The 19,012-nt window shown below is 31.8% G+C and overlaps 1 protein-coding gene across 1 annotated transcript in view; it reads right to left on the reverse strand.

Annotated features, from left to right (window-relative positions):
- The window catches only part of LOC114391510 (PI-PLC X domain-containing protein At5g67130-like), a 32,221-nt gene extending 13,629 nt beyond the window's left edge, over positions 1-18,592 (reverse strand). Inside the window, exons 1-9 of the mRNA XM_028352514.1 lie at positions 18,587-18,592; positions 18,401-18,463; positions 18,163-18,285; positions 17,578-17,715; positions 15,041-15,139; positions 14,620-14,923; positions 14,119-14,342; positions 13,800-13,886; positions 13,126-13,278 (exon numbers count right to left, since the gene is read on the reverse strand). Of these exons, the coding sequence (XP_028208315.1) occupies positions 13,126-13,278; positions 13,800-13,886; positions 14,119-14,342; positions 14,620-14,923; positions 15,041-15,139; positions 17,578-17,715; positions 18,163-18,285; positions 18,401-18,463; positions 18,587-18,592 (1,197 nt within the window). The remainder of the gene's footprint in view (positions 1-13,125; positions 13,279-13,799; positions 13,887-14,118; positions 14,343-14,619; positions 14,924-15,040; positions 15,140-17,577; positions 17,716-18,162; positions 18,286-18,400; positions 18,464-18,586) is intronic.
- Between the last annotated feature and the right edge of the window lie 420 nt (positions 18,593-19,012).

Genomic DNA, 19,012 nt, shown 5'->3' on the forward strand with positions numbered 1-19,012 from the left:
GAATACCTCAGTTGGTGCTTGTGTTAGTGAAAATCCTATAACTGTATGGATTGGATGTAGCCCAAGATTGTGGGTAAACTAGGATAATTTTTTGTGTGCTTTATCCTTCCTTATTGCTTTTTTTTATATCTTTTACTTGGAAAACATGTTTTAAAACATTATATATTTCATATAAAATCATGAGTTTTCCCATACTGCTTTCAAAGTTCAGAAGCAACATCTATTTTTTTTCCATAAAAGATAAAAATAGATTCTACACTTGCTAGAGTATGATATTTTTAATAGCTTCTTAAGCAATATACGTTAGTATTTTTGTAAGGATTTAACTGGAAAACTATTGTTATACAAAGTACTATAAAAGGATATCCATTGCTTCTAACAAGGCTTATGGAAAACTAAATGCTGAGATATCTTATAAACTTCAGAAGTTGTGTGTTCTTTTGCAAAAAAAGTCATAGTCAATAAAGTATCATTATTCAACCCCCTTATGTTATAATGAAAGACATCAGATGATGTTTGACCCCTTAAAAATATCATTGTTTTGATGATAACAAATGTATTAAAATCTTAATGGACTACTGGACTTTATTAAGTATTTCAGGAACGATATAGTCTAAATAAAGTTTGGTATTGAAATCCTAATCTTCAGCTTTATTATTACATTATCTCTAAGCGTACAATCTCGAACTTGTTTTATTAATGAACTAACCAGCGTCCAATACGTTGTAAGCAAACAATCATCCAAACCCTTGTGTTTTTTTAATGCCCAATTAGAGCTAAATAACTTGCACAAATACTTTCTAATTGAATCAATTATTGTCCAATGATATGTTCATACACATGTATTGTGACACCTTTTATCCCAACATGCATATAAATGAGAAAAACATATAAAAGGCGGAATCTAATTAAATCAATTTTATTCAATAAAATCACAGTAAATCCACATGGGTAAAATGTCCACATTCGCTTCACTGTTACCAAATAAAACTTATCATAAACATTTTTTGCTTAAAAACAAGACCGTTCAAGTTTACAAAAGAACTCAAGTTAAGCAGCAGAATAAAATAAAGTAAAATAACATGTTCGGAACATTATGCAATTTAAATAGAAACCCATGCCCCAATGTCACATCCTATCAGAGCATTGTGTCCTGGCATCCTCCAGCACGAGGTTCCTTAAAGCAATCCACCTAACCATCTACTCCCACGAACACAAGATTTAAGATCATCACAGGATCTAAATACAAACAACATACAGGGAGTGAGTCATCACATTCCTCGACGAATAAATGAAAGCATACAAGTATGATGTAATTACGACAATAATATAATTGCAACAACAATATAGGTATATCAAGGCTCAACTTTGTCACAATTCACATCATTTCAACACTCATCACGTAACATCACTTGTCCTAGAATTTTATCACAAATCACATTCCATGCCTCCACGATTAATCACATATTCAAGACAACACATTTCAAATATAATATCACATCTCACAATTACACAATTCATTACCTACCATTACGTAACAAGTCACAATGATCATTACACAGGCGTTATGCAATAAATACACTAAACTCAATCCTATATGCAATATGGTACCAAGTCAGTGAAAAACCTTGTCAGGTGCCTAGGAGTACATGATAAGACAGACCACACATTATAACTCAGGTCACTCTCACTAGGTAAAATCATGGGGAGACCAGTTAGGATCACACTGTGGGATTGACAAAAGCTTAAAGGAGCACTCAAATTAGGTGTATTTACCCCCAAGGTCTAGACTTTGAAGAGTCTGTCAGGGCCTCTCCCTCCTGATTCAGGTCCAACCCATAAAATATATTAACACGCAGACTCTATCTATGAACTATACAAAACACACAACTCCTCAATTATTCTCAAAATAATTTTAACTCGTTGCACCTCAAAGTGGTTCAACTCATCGGGTTCCCACAATGGATCTCATCACAATACTCATCGCGTATTAACTCGTCACCCTTAAAGGGTCTTACAGTCATGTGATTGTATGATTCATAGCTCACAACTTAATGCACACAACATCTCAATACACGTGTGATCTTGCAATTTGATACATACTAAACTTGTCACTTACACATAGTTTGTCACACTTTCATAATCCCTAGACATCATGTTATCACGCCCCATGCATCATATACATATCACGTAGTAATAATATTAATATGTTATGTTCATATGACTAATCATCTCATTAAAATAGGCATTTAAAATCATATATGTGCCACTGAATTTTGAACTATGCAATACACACAATCACCCAATTGTTTTCAAAATCATTTTAACTCGTCACGCCTCAAAGTGATTCAACATGTTAGGTTCCCACAGTGGATCCCATGGCAATACTCATCGTGCATTGACTCATCACCCTTAAAGGGTCTTACAGTTGTGTGATTGTACAGTTCATAGCTCACAACCCAATGCCATCACTTTACACTTCACAAAAACATGTATAATCACATTGATGAACGTATTAATCCCACACTTGTTCACAACACATGTTTCATCACACCTTCTAACCAACGCATTATCATATATATATATATATATATATATATATATATATATATATATATATATATATATATATATATATATTGTTGGATCGAGTAGCCTCAGAATAATTAAGAAGGAGGGGTTGAATTAATTATTCCTAAACCTTTACTAAGTAAAAAATTACTCTTCTAAGGCTTTTACTAAATTGTTAAGAGAATGAGGAGTAGAAGAGAAACTTAACAGAAAGTAAAAGCGAAAATTAAATGCACAGCGGAAAGTAAAAGAGTAGGGAAGAAGGAAACAAACACACAAGAGTTTTTATACTGGTTCGGCAACAACCCGTGCCTACATCCAGTCCCCAAGCAACCTGCGGTCCTTGAGATTTCTTTCAACCTTGTAAAAAAATCCATTTACAAGCAAAGATCCACATGGGATGTACCCTCCCTTGTTCTCTTTGGACCTAGTGGATGTACCCTCCACTAGAACTGATCCACAAGAGATGTACCCTCTCTTGTTCTCAGTCAAACCCAAGTAGATGTACCCTCTACTTGTACCACAAAGGATGTACCCTCCAATGTGTTAAGACAAATATCTCAGGCTGTTAAACCTTTGATACTTTGTGAATGGGTATACAAAAGAATTCTCAGGCGGTTAGTCCTTTGAACACTTTTGTATTAGGGAAAGGGAAGATCAAAAGAATTCTCAGACTGTGTCGTTTTGAATTCTTTGACAAGGGAGAAGGGAGACACAAAAGAATTCAGGCGGTTAGTCCTTTGTTCTTTTGGAGAAGGGAGAAGAGAGACACAAAAAGAATTCAAGCGGTTAGTCCTTGGCAAATTCTTTTTGGCAAAGGGAGAAGAGAATGAAAAGATGAATAGCACAAGTTTTCAAGGTTTAGAAAACCAGAAAACTTCAGAGAGCTTTTGGTACAAAGAAAAAGAAGAAGTTCAAAGAGATTCAAGGCTTGTAAAGGATTGTATGAATAAGTGTTCAAGATTCTTGAAATGCAAAACAAAACTTGCTTTTATAGACTCTTTATGTCTGGTCAAGAAGACCATTTAGAAGAGTTATAACTTTTAGAAAAACTTAAAACCAATTTGAAAAAGTCGAAAACCTTTTTGAAGAGTTACATCTTTTGATTTATCAGAAACAGTCACTGGTAATCGATTACCAAATTAGTGTAATCGATTACACAAGGCTTTTAAGTGAAAGGATGTGACTCTTCACATTTGAATTTGAATTTCAACGTTCAAGGGCACTGGTAATCGATTACCGAAACATTGTAATCGATTACAACCTTTTGAAAATAATTGGAACGTTGTAAGTTTAGTTTGAAAACTTTTTCAAACTCATTTCGCTACTGGTAATCGATTACAACAATATGGTAATCGATTACCAGAGAGTAAAAACTCTTTGGTAAAAGGTTTTGTTAAAAACTCATGTGCTATTCAAAGTTTTGAAAAAAAAATTAATACTTATCTTGATTGAGTCTTTTCTTCATTCTTCAATCTTGAGTCTTGAATCTTGATCTTGATCTTGATCTTGATTCTTGAGATCTTAAACCTTGAATCTTGATTCTTGTCTCTAGATTTTCTTCTTGAGTCTTGAATTCTTCTTGATTCTTATCTTGAACTCTTGAATTGTTCTTGATTCACTTGAGTTGTTCTTTGATTGATCTTTGAGCTTTTTGTCATCATCTTTTGTTATCATCAAAACACCTTTGAATCACTTTGATTCACCATGAAGCTTTGCTTCTACATATATATATATATATATATATATATATATATATATATATATATATATATATATATATATAATAGTAATCTTCCAACATTTAAGTGTTGGATCAAGTGACATCGGAATAATTAAGAAGGGGGGTTGAATTAATTTTTAATGAACCTTTACTAATTAAAAAACTGATCCTTCTTAATGTTACTAGATTCAATTATGCTTTTACTACTAAGTTAAGAAAGTAAAGAACAAAAATAGAAACTTAACCAAAAGTAAAAGCGATAATTAAAGTGCACAGCAGAAATTAAAGAGTGTAGGGAAGAAGAAGACAAATACAAGAGTTTTATACTGGTTCGGTAACAACCCATGCCTACATCTAGTCCCCAAGCTACTTGCAGTCCTTGAGATTTCTTTTCAATCTTGTAAAAGCCTTTACAAGCAAAGATCCACAAGGGATGTATCCTTCCTTGTTCTCTTTGAACAACCAAGTGGATGTACCCTCCACTTGAACTGATCCACAAAAAATGTACCCTTTCTTGTTCTCAGTTACAACAAACCAAGTAGATGTAACCTCTACTTGTACCACAAAGGATGTACCCTGCAATGTGTTAAGACAAAGTTCTTAGGCGATTAGTCCTTTGAAACTTTGTGAAGGGGAAACAAAAGATATCTCAGGCAGTTAGTCCTTTGAAATCTTTTGTTAAAGGGAAAGGGAAGAATCAAAAGAATTCTCAGACTGTGTCGTTTTGAATTCTTTGAAAAGGGAGAAGGGAGACACAAAAGAATTTAGGCGGTTAGTCCTTTGTTCTTTTGGAAAAGGGAAAAGAGAGACACAAAAAGAATTCAGGCGGTTAGTCCTTGTCGAATTCTTTTTGGCAAAGAGAGAAGAGAATAAAAAGATATAGCACACTTTTGTTTTCTGTGAAAGAACAATGTTTGAAAACCAAAAAACTCAGAAAGCTTTTGGCAAAGGAAGAAGAAGAAGAAGTTCAAAAAGGTGTTCAAAGAGATTCAAAGGTTCTAAAAGTATATATGAAAAGTTATATCAAGTACTTAAAATGCAAGTCAAGGTCTTGCTTTTATAGACTCTTCATGTCTGGTCAAGAAAATCATTGGAAGAGTTATAACCTTGAGAAAATCTTGAGAAAACCATTGGAAGAGTTACATCTCTTGATTTTTATTCAAAACTTGTCACTGGTAATCAATTACCAAAACTATGTAATTGATTACACAAAGCATTTTATGAAAAGATGTGACTCTTCACAATTGAATTTGAATTTCAACGTTCAGATACACTGGTAATCGATTACCAATATATTGTAATCGATTGCACCATTTAAAAATCAATTGGAACGTTGCAAATTCAGTTAAAAGCTTTTGAAATCAAACTTTGCCACTAGTAATCGATTACAGGAAACTGGTAATCGATTACCAGAGAGTAAAAACTCTGGTAACTTATAAAATTTTGAGAAAAAACTTTTCTTGTAAAACAAAATTGTGTTATGTTTGGTTTTTGAAAAATATTTTCAATACTTCCCTTGTGAAGTCTTCTTGATTTCTTCTCTTGAATCTTGAATTCATCTTCTCTTGAATCTTGAAATCAAACTTCTCTTGAATCTTGAATCTTCTTGATTTCTTCTCATGAAACTTGAAATTAATCATGATCTTGAACTTGTTGACTCAATCTTGAAATTATTCTTTGGGCTTTTTGTCATCATCAAAACTACTTGAATCAACTTGATTCATCATCATGAAGCTTGCTTCTACATTAAGGTATATAATCATTCACTTATTCATTCGGTTTATAGGAAACATGCATACATGTATAGTAAACAAGTATATCCTTACATTTCCTCCTAAGTTACTACGACCTTTGTAGAGTAAAATTACAAGTACAAGGGATATACTAATCCTATTAAGTTCATACTTATCTTTTTTGAAAGCTATGACAATTGTCTACAACTCTTATGTTGATCACAGAAACTGGTTTGACATTAACTATGTCTAATCCTAAGGTAAACATTGGATCATTGCTTAATCTTGACAGTTCAACCTTTTCTCAATACTTTGACTCTCTAGGGGGCTATGCAACTTCGAATTGGGTGAAACCAACGGTATTTCTTAGCTAACTTCCAGGGATAAAAATTTTATGCAGACCACAAAACCTAATTCAATAATTTTCTTAGTCATTTTAATGCTACAAGTTAACTCACGTTGTCAGGAAAATAGCACATGCTTAAAACAATTGATTTTCACTAAGCACAAGCGTGCTCTCATCAAGCACGGTCGTGCTTTGCGAAAAACTTCCATTTCATGAGGAAAAAGAGGCATGGTTAAGACCTCAAGACACACCCAAATTCAAAACTAATAGCACAGAACATGTGATCACATCATAGGGAACATAACCCCTCAATCAATTTCAAGAAAACATGCAAGAATCAAGAATTCCAAAATTTCTAGGTTTCTAACATTCAAAGGCAAACACTCAATTAAACCATCCAATTTGCATCAGGGCATCAATTGACCCATCAAGCATTAGCAATTCGTAGTTATCATTGTGCGCACAAAATTAAAATGCATAAAACATCCCAAAATTAATCCTAATTTGATTCTCTAAGGATCCCTACACATGTTCACTCTAACCCCAATTGCGATAAACTCATCTCTTACCTCTTAGTGAGCTCATATGTGTAGTCCTTCAATGATAGCAGTGTCTCAAGCGGTTCCCTAAGATTTCTCAAGCTTTTCCTCTGGTTGCTTTGCTAGGATTTCCAAGCGTTAGAGAGAAGAAGAATGGATTGGAGTCTCAATTTCCCTCTCTCCACATGAAGGACAATTATATATCTACAGACATTATTTCATAAATCCCAAAGGTGGAAATGTGTGAAAATGAGTTTGGAAAGTGGTATCAAAATTTTAGGAAGATCCAACGGTTAATGAGACCAAAATCATAGTTTTACTGAGACAAGTTTGGATATATGCGGGAAAAATAAAGGATTTTGGGAGAGAAAGAAGGGAGAAAAATTTGGGAGGGAGAGAGAGAGTGTAAAAACATATCATAAATGTAAAACCCAACATAATATGTCTCTATTTATAGCTTAGTACTCTGAGCCTATTATTTATTCTATTTTTATTTATTTTTTTTATAAAAAGGAACTCATTTTACTCTTTCATTAAATAAATAACCAATTAAAATATCCATTTATTTTCTAAAACATCATTTTACTCTATTTATTTTCTAATACTATGAAACCCTTATTTTAATTTACAAAAAACCATTTTCTCTTGTTTATTTAATTTCTAAAAACTCTATTAATTTTTATATAAAAATCTTTTTATTTATTTTACGAAAAATGGGGTGTTACATATACACATCATGTGGTTCATTCATGTTCTAGAAGCTCTGACATATTTGATTTCCTCAAATGTTTTGAATTCTTAATCATTTGAATTTCAAGTATGCATAAGAACAAAGTATGGACCTTCATAAGAGAGTTTTCATGGAGATTTTGGGATGACCGAATCCAAGTATATTGATATGATTTCTATCATATCTTCTCCTTGTTGGATGTCACATTTGAGTGATGCCTTAGATGATGAGGATATTGAGGAGGACCCACCTATGGACTCTACTGAGTGTATAGAGGAAGATCCCGAGGAGGATCCTTCTAAGGGTACTTCTTAAGATAGTTTTGAGGCTTAGGATGTACAGTCTATGGGGGTATGTTGTACATGGGTGACTTCTTTGAGGTCTAGTTTTCCTTTTTTATGTATTTTGATATAGGTAGATCAGGGTTCACATTTTGTATCTTGTCACTTATATATATATATATATATATATATATATATATATATATATATATATATATATCCTTTTCTACTTTTGCTTTACTTTCATTTCAGGGTGTATGTGACACCATTTTATCATAATTGACGTGATTTACTTTATCTATTTTGATACTCTTTGAGATCAAAGTTATGAATTATGGTTTAGGTTTTTATGATGAGGGTTTTAGAAATATTGATTTTCAAGTGTGGTTTAAGTAATTAATTGTTTGCGAATGCAATTATATTATGTTTTATTTACCAGTTATCAAAGACAAATTTATGAAACAAAGCTTATGATTGATTTATTTATACGCATAAAGAGTTTTGAAAAATGATTTAAGAAATGAACAACCGATTTACTCTAAAATTTCTTCTTAAAATTTTTTTATCAAAGAATTTTCTCAATTAAAATAAAAGGATGATATGATATTATGACACATTGGATAAGTACATGTGCACTCATGTTTAGGGTGTCACAAAACACGAGGTTAATATAATGTTATCTCAAATTGTTTTCATGTGTTACATCTTTACCTTGACTTATCATTGAGAAAGAATTGATTTATCTATGGTGTTAAAAATAACTAATGAGTTAGTTGATTCACCTTGAGTCACTCAATATGTTTTCTTGACAAATTAAGTGGAGTAGTCAAATTAGGTTGGTGGGAAGAAGACCCCAACATAATTCCCTTAAAAAAAAGGTTGAATTGGTCAGTCTAGCTATTTTTACCACTCATATATGATTAAAACATCAACAAGTTTAACAATTGCTAGAATTTAAAAAGTAAACTACAAATTAAAGAACAAATGAACAACCAACAACATATGATTTTCTTGTTTAAAGTTTATTTTGTAACAATAAATGATGTATAAGATTATGGGTATTATAGAAAATGATGAGGAACTACGTCCAATTAATAGTCAGTTAGCAAATAATTATATATTGTAATGTAACATAACAAAATGATCATAAATATAAGAAGAGGAATAGACTAGTTACACAATTTATAAAAAGAAAAGAAAAAGAAGAAGAAATTCAAATATTCCCATGAATTATAATACTCTATTTCATGTAACTTGGAGATGCCTTTTCAATCTTGATTCTGAGAAGACATATTATGCATCAATGTCTGAAAAAATTACGGAGAGTTAGTATCATTTTTTTTAATTAATTTTTTTATTAATTAAAATTTATTAAAAAATTATAAAATCATGAATAAGAATTGTAAAACAAAAAGTATAACCCACATATTTTCATTATTTTCCAACAAAATTTAAGTTAATAATCAAATGTGTATTTAAATAATTATATTTAGTGAATGAGTTTATGACATTATTTTAACATAATTATTTTATAATTGATTGACATTTAGTTCTTCCAAATCAAATTACTTGATTTACTTCTACCTCAATCCATGAGATAAAAAGTATGAAAATTTAAATTCCACACAGATGACATAACTCTTGTGCTTCAACCATGGATTGGGAATTGGTTTGATAAATATTAAAATGAACCAAACCTATTGGAATACATTGTAGTTCACACCTTATTCATAAAAAATCAACTTTTCTATCACTATGCAAAACAATCTCATAGATGAAAATGTTAAATAAGTAGTAATCAAAGATTTTTTTTAGTTTTCAATAGTTGGATCAATGATTAGAAGTTTCAAGTGAGAGATAACTTGTTTGCTATAACAACTTTGGCTTTCAGTGTTTCTTATATTCTTGTTCATGATTTTTAAGCATGGGTACTTGGTTATTTTGGTCGACTGTAAGCACAATTCTATGCAATTGTTTGTGACTCTTTTTATACCCTTACTTGATTTTAGTTGAGCTATTTTTCTTGTTTGGATGGCATGTGTTTTTTCTTGTAATAAGGTGATTAGAAAGTTAGTAATTGGACATAGAATAAATAATAAAGAAGGATGTAATGAGTGATGCAGATGAGGTTTGTCCCTCCTTCATAATAGGAGTGATATTTATGGGTCACTTGATAAGGAAAAAAATGCATCATAATGCTAAAACTTGATAAGGGATATCGATATCATTTATTCTTATGTTTACTCGAATATCAAGAAATAGATAAATTGAACTATACAAGGATGTCACATTCTATCCCTTATGTTCAAAATTCAAATCACAACATATGTCACAAAGGTTATGTCAAATCACAACATTCTTATTATTTGGATAGCACTTATGTGTTTTTAGATATTGGTTATTGATTATACTGTTAAATAAGATTTAATATTATTGATAGTGTAATGAGAACCTATAAAAGTCGCAAACATAAAACTTATTAAAGAAGAAAAGAAATAACAAGTATAACTATAATATTTCTTACGACTTGACTCATAATGTATAAGCCCACTTAAAAGAATGTTAGAATAATTAGAAGGTTCAAACTTAATGTTAGAGCCCGAAGTTGCAAGGTTTAAGATGCAAAAGAGACACTATATAAGGTAGCACCTAATTCCTAAAGAGGCACACCATTCTCAGTAACTACATATTACATGAAGTTTTCGTGAGAAACCTAGTAATCAAGATGTTCCTTGTAGTATAGCTAGCCTTGCTATCTCTTTCCTTAGTTGTTAGATGATTAACAAATCTGTTTGGACCTTGTAGAGGTTTGGCTTATGCTACTAGACTACGTGTTTTACAAAAAAAAAAAAAAACATTGACTCTACAAGAGGTAATATTTTTAACACAACTTTATGCTCTTTTGCAAGGATTTTTTTATGGAAAATTTTCATCACGGTTATTTTTTATTTACATTTCCCAATAACTATGGGTTTATGTATTGAACATAAAAAGACCAAGTGTTTAAAAAGTTCAAATAGTTTCAGGCTTTGGTTGAGAGATAGTCATGCAAGAAGCTTAAATGAATTCATGTTAACAATGATGGTGGGTATTATGGACATTTGATGTATATTGCAAGCAACAAGGTATTGGATGTGAAAATATGCCTCCTAAAACACTTGAGCTAAATGGTTTACTAGAGAGAATGAACAAAATATTAACAGAGAGTGAGGTGTTAGCTCTTTGAAGCTAAGTCACCCAAACACTACTTGGGTGAGGTATTGTATGGTATTGTATGTTGTTAACTTATGTCCTACGATTTCGTTGAACAGTGAAGTTCTTAATAATATTTGTTCAAGACAAATACTTGAACTTGGTTTTGTTAAAGACAAATATTTGTTGTTTGTTGGTAATCAAAGTGCATTTCATCTTGGTGAGAATTCAACTTTGCATTCAAGGTCTAAACACATTGATGTGAGGTATCATTAGATACATGATGATTTGGATGTTAAGTTATTAAAGTTGACCCAAGTTCATAGTAATAGTAATGGTGCTAATAAGATGACTAAAGCATTACTAAAAAGGAAGTTTGAAACTTTAAATATAATTGGTTTGGCAATCATCTCTACATAGTTGTGAGAGGGACATTGTGGATATTGGGCTCCCTTATTATATGGAGAAAGGCTTAAATGTGAGATTTCATTTTATGTCTCACTTGCCTAAGTAAAGATTGGTTATATTATGGTATGACAGACTCATTTTTCTAAGTGACAACAATAACTTAAGAGAAAAGAAGAAGGAAAAGCCAACTCACATACAAACCTAAAAGTTACCATAAAATTATGATCAAAGATTTGTTCACCCTTGGATCATACTCAAATTTCTTAAAAATATTCTCAACATCTGATTCTTGGTTCTGAACGGTTGGATTGGTGATTAGAGGAATGGAGTACAAGATAATATGCTCATAATAACTATTATATGTTGGGAACTTTTTTCTAAAAAAATATCATTTGTAAGCATTGGTACCTGGTTGTTTTGGTTAATTGTAAGTATGAATTATCACACTTGTTTATGACTCTTTGTACCATTACTTGATTTTAGTTGAGCTATTTCTTAAAGTGAATAAGTCAATCACTAAAAAGGAGGTGTATCCCTCCCATTCCAGGAGTTTCTCCTTGTCCCTACCACATCTTTTGTGAATTAGCAATCACTAGGCTCCCACCCTAGTATTCTTTCAACAAGCTTTTCCAGGTTTCACCCACAATAGCACTTGCTATCGTACACAACAACAACCTGTTATGTTCCCTAGAGCCTAAGAAGCCATATTCACTTTCTTGCTCTTCCTAGTTCTCTTTAGCAACACCTCTATTGGACACTCACACAACCACCTGACTACTCTTCCTCGGCTCTCTTCAGTAGCACCTGCTACTGGCTACACACAACAACCTGTTGTAGTCTCTTCACACCAAGGGAATGATGGACAAAAAACTTTTGATTAAGACACTAATGGCTTTCACCTAGACTGATCTGGGCTAAGGAAGTCCCTTAAGATATGGGGTTTGTCAACTAACTTTTATGCTCTACTTTGGCAATCTTCCTTACACTTAGTTCCTTTGGATTTGATCAATTTATAGACTTGATCAAGAGCTAGCCATTTGGGGCTGTTGGAGGTTGAGTTCAAGTGTTGCATGAGTTGTCCATGTCCATGCATGTAGTCTTTTTGCCTAATTCAACCTTCACTATACAACTTCATTGAATTGTCTTCTTCATCTTTGTTTTTGCTCGATTGTCATAAGAATACTATTGTGTTGGTATTCCCCACATCAAAATATGGCATTATTTATTAGTAGGTTGTAGGATTAAAAGATCTCACAACTAAGTGTGTGTTTGGATTAAAGTCTCCAAATTTAAGTTTGAATGAATTTCATTTAGCAAACTGAGGTTGCAAAAATTACTTTAATAATGCTTTCAATTAAAACTTAATTTTAAGCCAATATAGGTGCACAAAAAACTTTTAAAGAAAACTAAACATATCATCAAACTAAGTTTAATAGACATAAGTTAAAGAAGGTCAAACATTAAATCACAATACCATAACAAATTTACAATAAATAATTTCCATGCAAATATCCACTCAGTTAAAAAAATGAAGCTATGCAAGAAAATAAAGTATTAAATTTTTTATAGTCAAGTCAGGAAATTTTTCACTCCCCACATTACCCATAAAAACTTCACCAACTTTAGAGGGGTGTCCACATGAAATTCCTCTTGTACCGGCTGATGGCTTGCTTCTTCTACGATGGTTGGGGGAGCAACAGCAGGTGGCGGTGGAGAAATTGGTGGCACATCACATGTGCCATATGTGGCATTTGGCTGCATATATTTATAGTCAAATAGTAATAATTTACCTTCAAAATATTCAATATTCAATGAATTTATAGACAACCTCTTGTATATAGGAAAACAAGCCATAACATACTTCATCATAATGAGAGAATGTAAGGTCAATGGATATTAAAATTTCAATACCTATTTTTTGCTTTATTTTCTTAATATTTTTAATTTTCAGAATTTGTTAATAATTAAATTTCAATTTAAAATTGTTGTAATAAATAATTTTTATTATTGTTGTAAAACTTACTAATTATTATAAGTTTGTAAGATACACACACAAACAATAGTTATTTAACAAAATATATTCAGGTGTTATAACTTTGATTGATGAAATTTTCTAGTAATGGTATATTCTTTCTAAAAACAAATGGATGTATATTAGCATTTGTGTTGCTACATATGTCTCTTTGTTCTCTAGAACGAATATATTATCAGAGTTATTACTTTGATTTTTTTAGTTGTGTGTGTGTGTGAGAGAGAGAGAGAGAGAGTTAGGTAACCCTGCAATAGGAAATGTTGTCACATCCGCAAGTTAAGTGACCATTTGCTACATCAACTGCTTCAGGGGCTCCTCCTCCATCACTCCTCTTTTAACAAAAAGTAAAATGGTTAGCAACTTGAAACAAATATGTTCTTTATCCGAGACATTTGAAAAAATTTCCAATAAAAAAGAGAATTGTGGTGTCATATTTTGAAACATAATTGTAATTTATATGTTCCTTTTCTCCTAAGATTACATATTTATGTTTTTAAATATATGAAGATTCAAATTATTATTTTGCTAGCAAATGAATGAAATCCTTCCAAGTAATTAAGTACCTGGTAAAAATCAACAGCAATGAAATTTGGCCATCGACCGCTGGAAGCATTATGGCAAGTCTTCAACATGTTAACTAATGGAGTTGAATTGTCAGCACAAGCTGAGCTTGCATTAGCACTAGTGAGAAAGTAGTTCATCAAAACCAATGACTTTGATTTTGTGTTCATGGTTGATGATTCACCTCGATTTGGACAAGAACCACCTTTCATTCCATCATCTCCATCTGAAATTTAATAAATTCCATACAGGATCATGTAATTGGAATACACTCCATAATATGTTGGAAATTTTTATTAAATGAATATATTATTCAATTAGTCCTTCAAAAATATAACACTAGCCATGAAAGCTATGCCTAAAGTCCATTAATCAAATCAATTCTCCAATATCTTAATGTAAGAACTAATTTTGGAACAAAATATGAGTTATGATGCAATTTTCATTATTAACTAATCAATATGTTCAAGATTAAGTTCTTGTTTAAAGGATATTAATCTTACATTGGTTTTCTACTACATATTTCCATTGGTTAGCAATGCCCTCAGAATCTTCTTTAGATGATTTAGAGGTGAAAACGACCAAACGTTGATTTTGATGAACCATGTCATCGACAGTTGGCCAATCTTCACCATTCTTAGGCATTCTAGATACTGGGAACCAATACTTTCTCAACCCAGAAGCATTAAACACCTTGGTAAGCCCTTGGGGAGATGTCACATAGTCTTCAATGAAGATGGTCACAATTTCTGTTGGATTTGCTTCCATGAATGATTGGATGTCTTTAAGCACATTTATAGCAGGTTTCTGGCATGGTAGACATGTGGATGCGGAATAAAATCAGAGCTTGTACAACTTGACAAAAAATTAGTCTAAATTACAAATTTAGAATGAGAAGATAAGTAAGGTAAGACATGCACTTACAAATGAAGTGACATCGTAACAATTGCCTCCAAAGGAATGACACAACCAGATATCATTTTTAAAGTCATACATATCTAGCATAAGGCCTCGAACACCATTCTGTACAAAATGCAAAAGAAAATAAGGATAAGATAAAAAAAAAAAAGATGTTTCATATTCCTATAAAGATTATTTACATAGTACAATGGGTGCACATATAAATATACCCAAAATTAAATTGCATGTGCATATTGATAGAAATACTAATACTAGATGTTATTTGTTTAGTTAAACTTTTCTTATTCAATTAATGTTACAGCTTTTTGGGTGCATATTTCTTTGTCGTAGAACTAAAGACTAATTTCTCAAAGGCATAATAGATACAAGCTTAAAGGACATGATTATTATTCAACTTTATCCCACCATGTTGGTAGTTAATGTTTCAATTAGGGATAGTTCATTGAAGATTGTGATTAATGTGAATAAAATACTACCAAAGTTAATGAACTATTCTCTAGCTTCAATATGGTATTAGTGATTTCTTTCATGCTTCATTACTTTTATAGTATCAATCATGACATGTTCTAGGATTGTTCATACGGCCCTTCATTCCTCTCATCCTATGTCTCTTGATGCTACTCAGTAGAACCTTTCCTTTCCCCCCTTCCCTTTGGGTGACCTTTTCCCGTCTTGGATGACCTTTCTATTTTTAATCCACCTTTTCCACATCATTCTATAGGTTCCTTTTAGCTTTGGTTTGTCAAATCTAAACAGAGTATAATCATCCATAGAATATATCATTATACAACCATAAGTAGTAGCACCTAGTATTGTAATTTATATGAGTAAGATACAACATGCAACAACAGCCGAATTTCCCTTCATGTATTCATATTTACACTTACTTTTCACGAAAAATTCATTCTCACCTACTCTACTCATATGAGAATGTTACAACAATTGAGTTATCCATCTCACATTTCTAGTTCCTATAAATGCTACACGTATGTCAAATTCTCTAAATTTGTATTCTCTTCCATAATTCCTTTTATATGCCCCCACCCTACCACTTGAAACAACCCACAATACTTCAGGTGCTTATTTTTCCTTATGCCTCATTTACATAGCAAGACCTGGGCACTTTAAGGGATTTGAAAACCACATTGCTATCAGATATTTGAATCCCCACTTCCATGACTTCAACCATCCCCAAGCTATATTTTTGTTTGCTACAATATTTTTTGTATTTACGTTGTCTTTTCTTTGAATATATTGTTATTCCATGCTTTCCAAACATTCCAAATGAGTGCAACCATATTACTATTTCCACTTCTTATTTAATACGTAGTTCCCAAAATAGGCCTTGAAATTACCTAAAATGTTTTTCTACCTCCTTGTGTAGAGGCATCTCATACCCCAACTAGCACACACATCACTCTCATACTTGTGCAAGCCTTCCATAACACAAAATTAAGTGACTTGCATATTTCACCTCTATACTGCAACCTGTACAAAAATGTTTGTCAATAAAGATAATCTCCCTCCAACTAAAATTCTCCTTCCTAGGTGTTCTATATTTTATTAACCTCCATACAAATGTAACTACCTTTAGAGGAACATATTTATTCCATACGCGATGCCAGCCCACCGCTATCCTCACCTATTTGTCAATCATAGACTTTTATAAGTCGACCAAAAAGTGTACACACTTGTTTGATCAATCGACCACCTCCACTTATCGTTTTTCCCATTCTTCAACCTCACATTCTTTGTCACTTGATTCAACCTATCCAAAAGTTCTTGTTCAAGTACAAAAAATTATCTTTTCCATCTCCAACGACACACCCACTTCCCTTCCATCGAATTCCCCACTTCCATCATAATAACCTTTTTTTTTTGTATTTGTTAGGGAATATAGCCTAGCAAACTATGCAAAAACGTTTTACTCCCCTCTACCCAAGGATCCATCCAGAAATATAAAATATGAATTCTTACAATTCTCCATCACCTTCTTAATTTCTTCTGTAATCCAAGCTAGTTTCACCTCTTTATTCATATCAATTTACTCCTCTAAAATTTTCTTTTATATCCTAAATTATTTTTATGTTTGAATACAAATAAAAAATAAATAAATTTTGTCAAATTTATTCAAGTTAGTTACTTTCTTAAGTTTTTGTTATCACAATTTTAACTATGATTGTGCTACTTTTTTTTTTTACTTAAAAAATTAAACTTGAATGAAACAAAAAGAAATAAGTGAATAAATTAATATAATTTTAAATTTCTTGGGGATAAAACATTTTTTGATAACCAAATGAAATTGTATTGAAAAAAAAACCTATATATGCATAGGATAGGAACAAAAACCTCTTGGAGATAAAATGCAATTTGAAGAATTTTCATATAGAAATAATTTAAATAATGCTAAAGAACAACATTTGTCATTTGGGTCATGTTAGATCGTGTGTTATGAAAATAGGAATACTCTATCAAGATTAGTAAGAGACTTGATTGGGTTGCAATTAGGAGAAGAAAAAAAGAGAGAAGCAAAGTCTCACATTGAGTTGTTGGACAATTGTGTCTTCCTGGGTTGTGGAGGCTATAATAAAAGATCCTGTGTCAGATTTGATGCCAGATTGAGCGAATGAGTTATGTGTTGTCAGCCATGAATATCGATTGAATGCTAAACCTTTCACCTAATAACCACACAATAAGACACCACAATTAATTTAACTTTACTAAAATATTTGGAACTACTTAACATGATTCAATCTTTTTTCATTTGTAACCAAGCAACCTGGTCTAATATTCAACAAAACTAACTTGCATATCAAATTGAGCTTAACATGGTAATTGTTGTGTTGATAACATTTATGGTAAATTATTTTCTTGATGACAACAACGAAGAACAAAAAAGAATGTTTTGATGAAATTGTTATTGAAATACCTAATGATAAATGGAAGAAAAGTTAAGAGTTGAAGAATCAAATTTGCACAATCATAAGGAGGAATTACAAATACAATGAAAAACTTAGAAATTTATATTAAAGATCAAAATATATTAACAACATAAAGTTGTAATGTAGGCTGAAAATATAATTCTTAATGCACATAAGTTTTGTCTAATTAGAAATTGCACCTACCTTGGAAGTAGGGATTGTAGGTTGAGTTCTTGTGCATCTAGAGCGAGTATTCCCATTTGCCGGACATGTTGCACAATGAAGACCACCATCACATTTGTTCTCGGAACCACAAGTTTCTCCCAACTATTGTTCACCCAAAAGCTAAATGAGAACCATTGTTAATTGTATTCAATAATATTGCAAATGTACGTAACACTATGATTATAATTCATGATTAGAAAAATAATTTGTATCAAACCTTGATGCTAGATGAGCAATTAACGAGGCAAAGTGACACGAGAACTACCACCACCACTCGGCTCTGATTATGAATGGAAAAAAAAGAGTCATGTGCACATCAATTTTCATTCCATAAGAAACGATGTAGAAGGATATTAAATGCATTTGTAAATGAGATTAAGATAGAAATGACTCGCTAACATGCCTTCATTTTAACGTGGGCCTTCCAGTTTCAACACTTGATGGTTAAGAGACAACGAACATGGAGGATATTAAGTCCTTGATCCCTTTGCAATTCCCTCTTTCAATTATATTTTTCAAAATTCTGAGCATTTTGATGGTTTGATTAATTTATATAGTTGCCTGAGCAAAAAGAAAAGAATTTGTTGAGGGGAGGAAAAGTAGGGAAGGATGGATATTGGATAGTGTATGTGTCTTGTTCTTTATGTTCAAACTTTAGAAACATCCAGCTTACCGTTTAGACCATTAAATCAGTTTTTTGTTAAGCTTTCAAATAAAATATACATATTTTATCCCTGAAAATTGTTTTTTTTATTTTATTTTAGTCCTTAAATCAAAACATCCATTTAATTTTATTAAATATGTAGATTGAATTCATAGTTTGTCACAA

Source organism: Glycine soja, chromosome 17, assembly GCF_004193775.1.
Source record: "Glycine soja cultivar W05 chromosome 17, ASM419377v2, whole genome shotgun sequence".
Lineage (NCBI taxonomy): Eukaryota > Viridiplantae > Streptophyta > Magnoliopsida > Fabales > Fabaceae > Glycine > Glycine soja.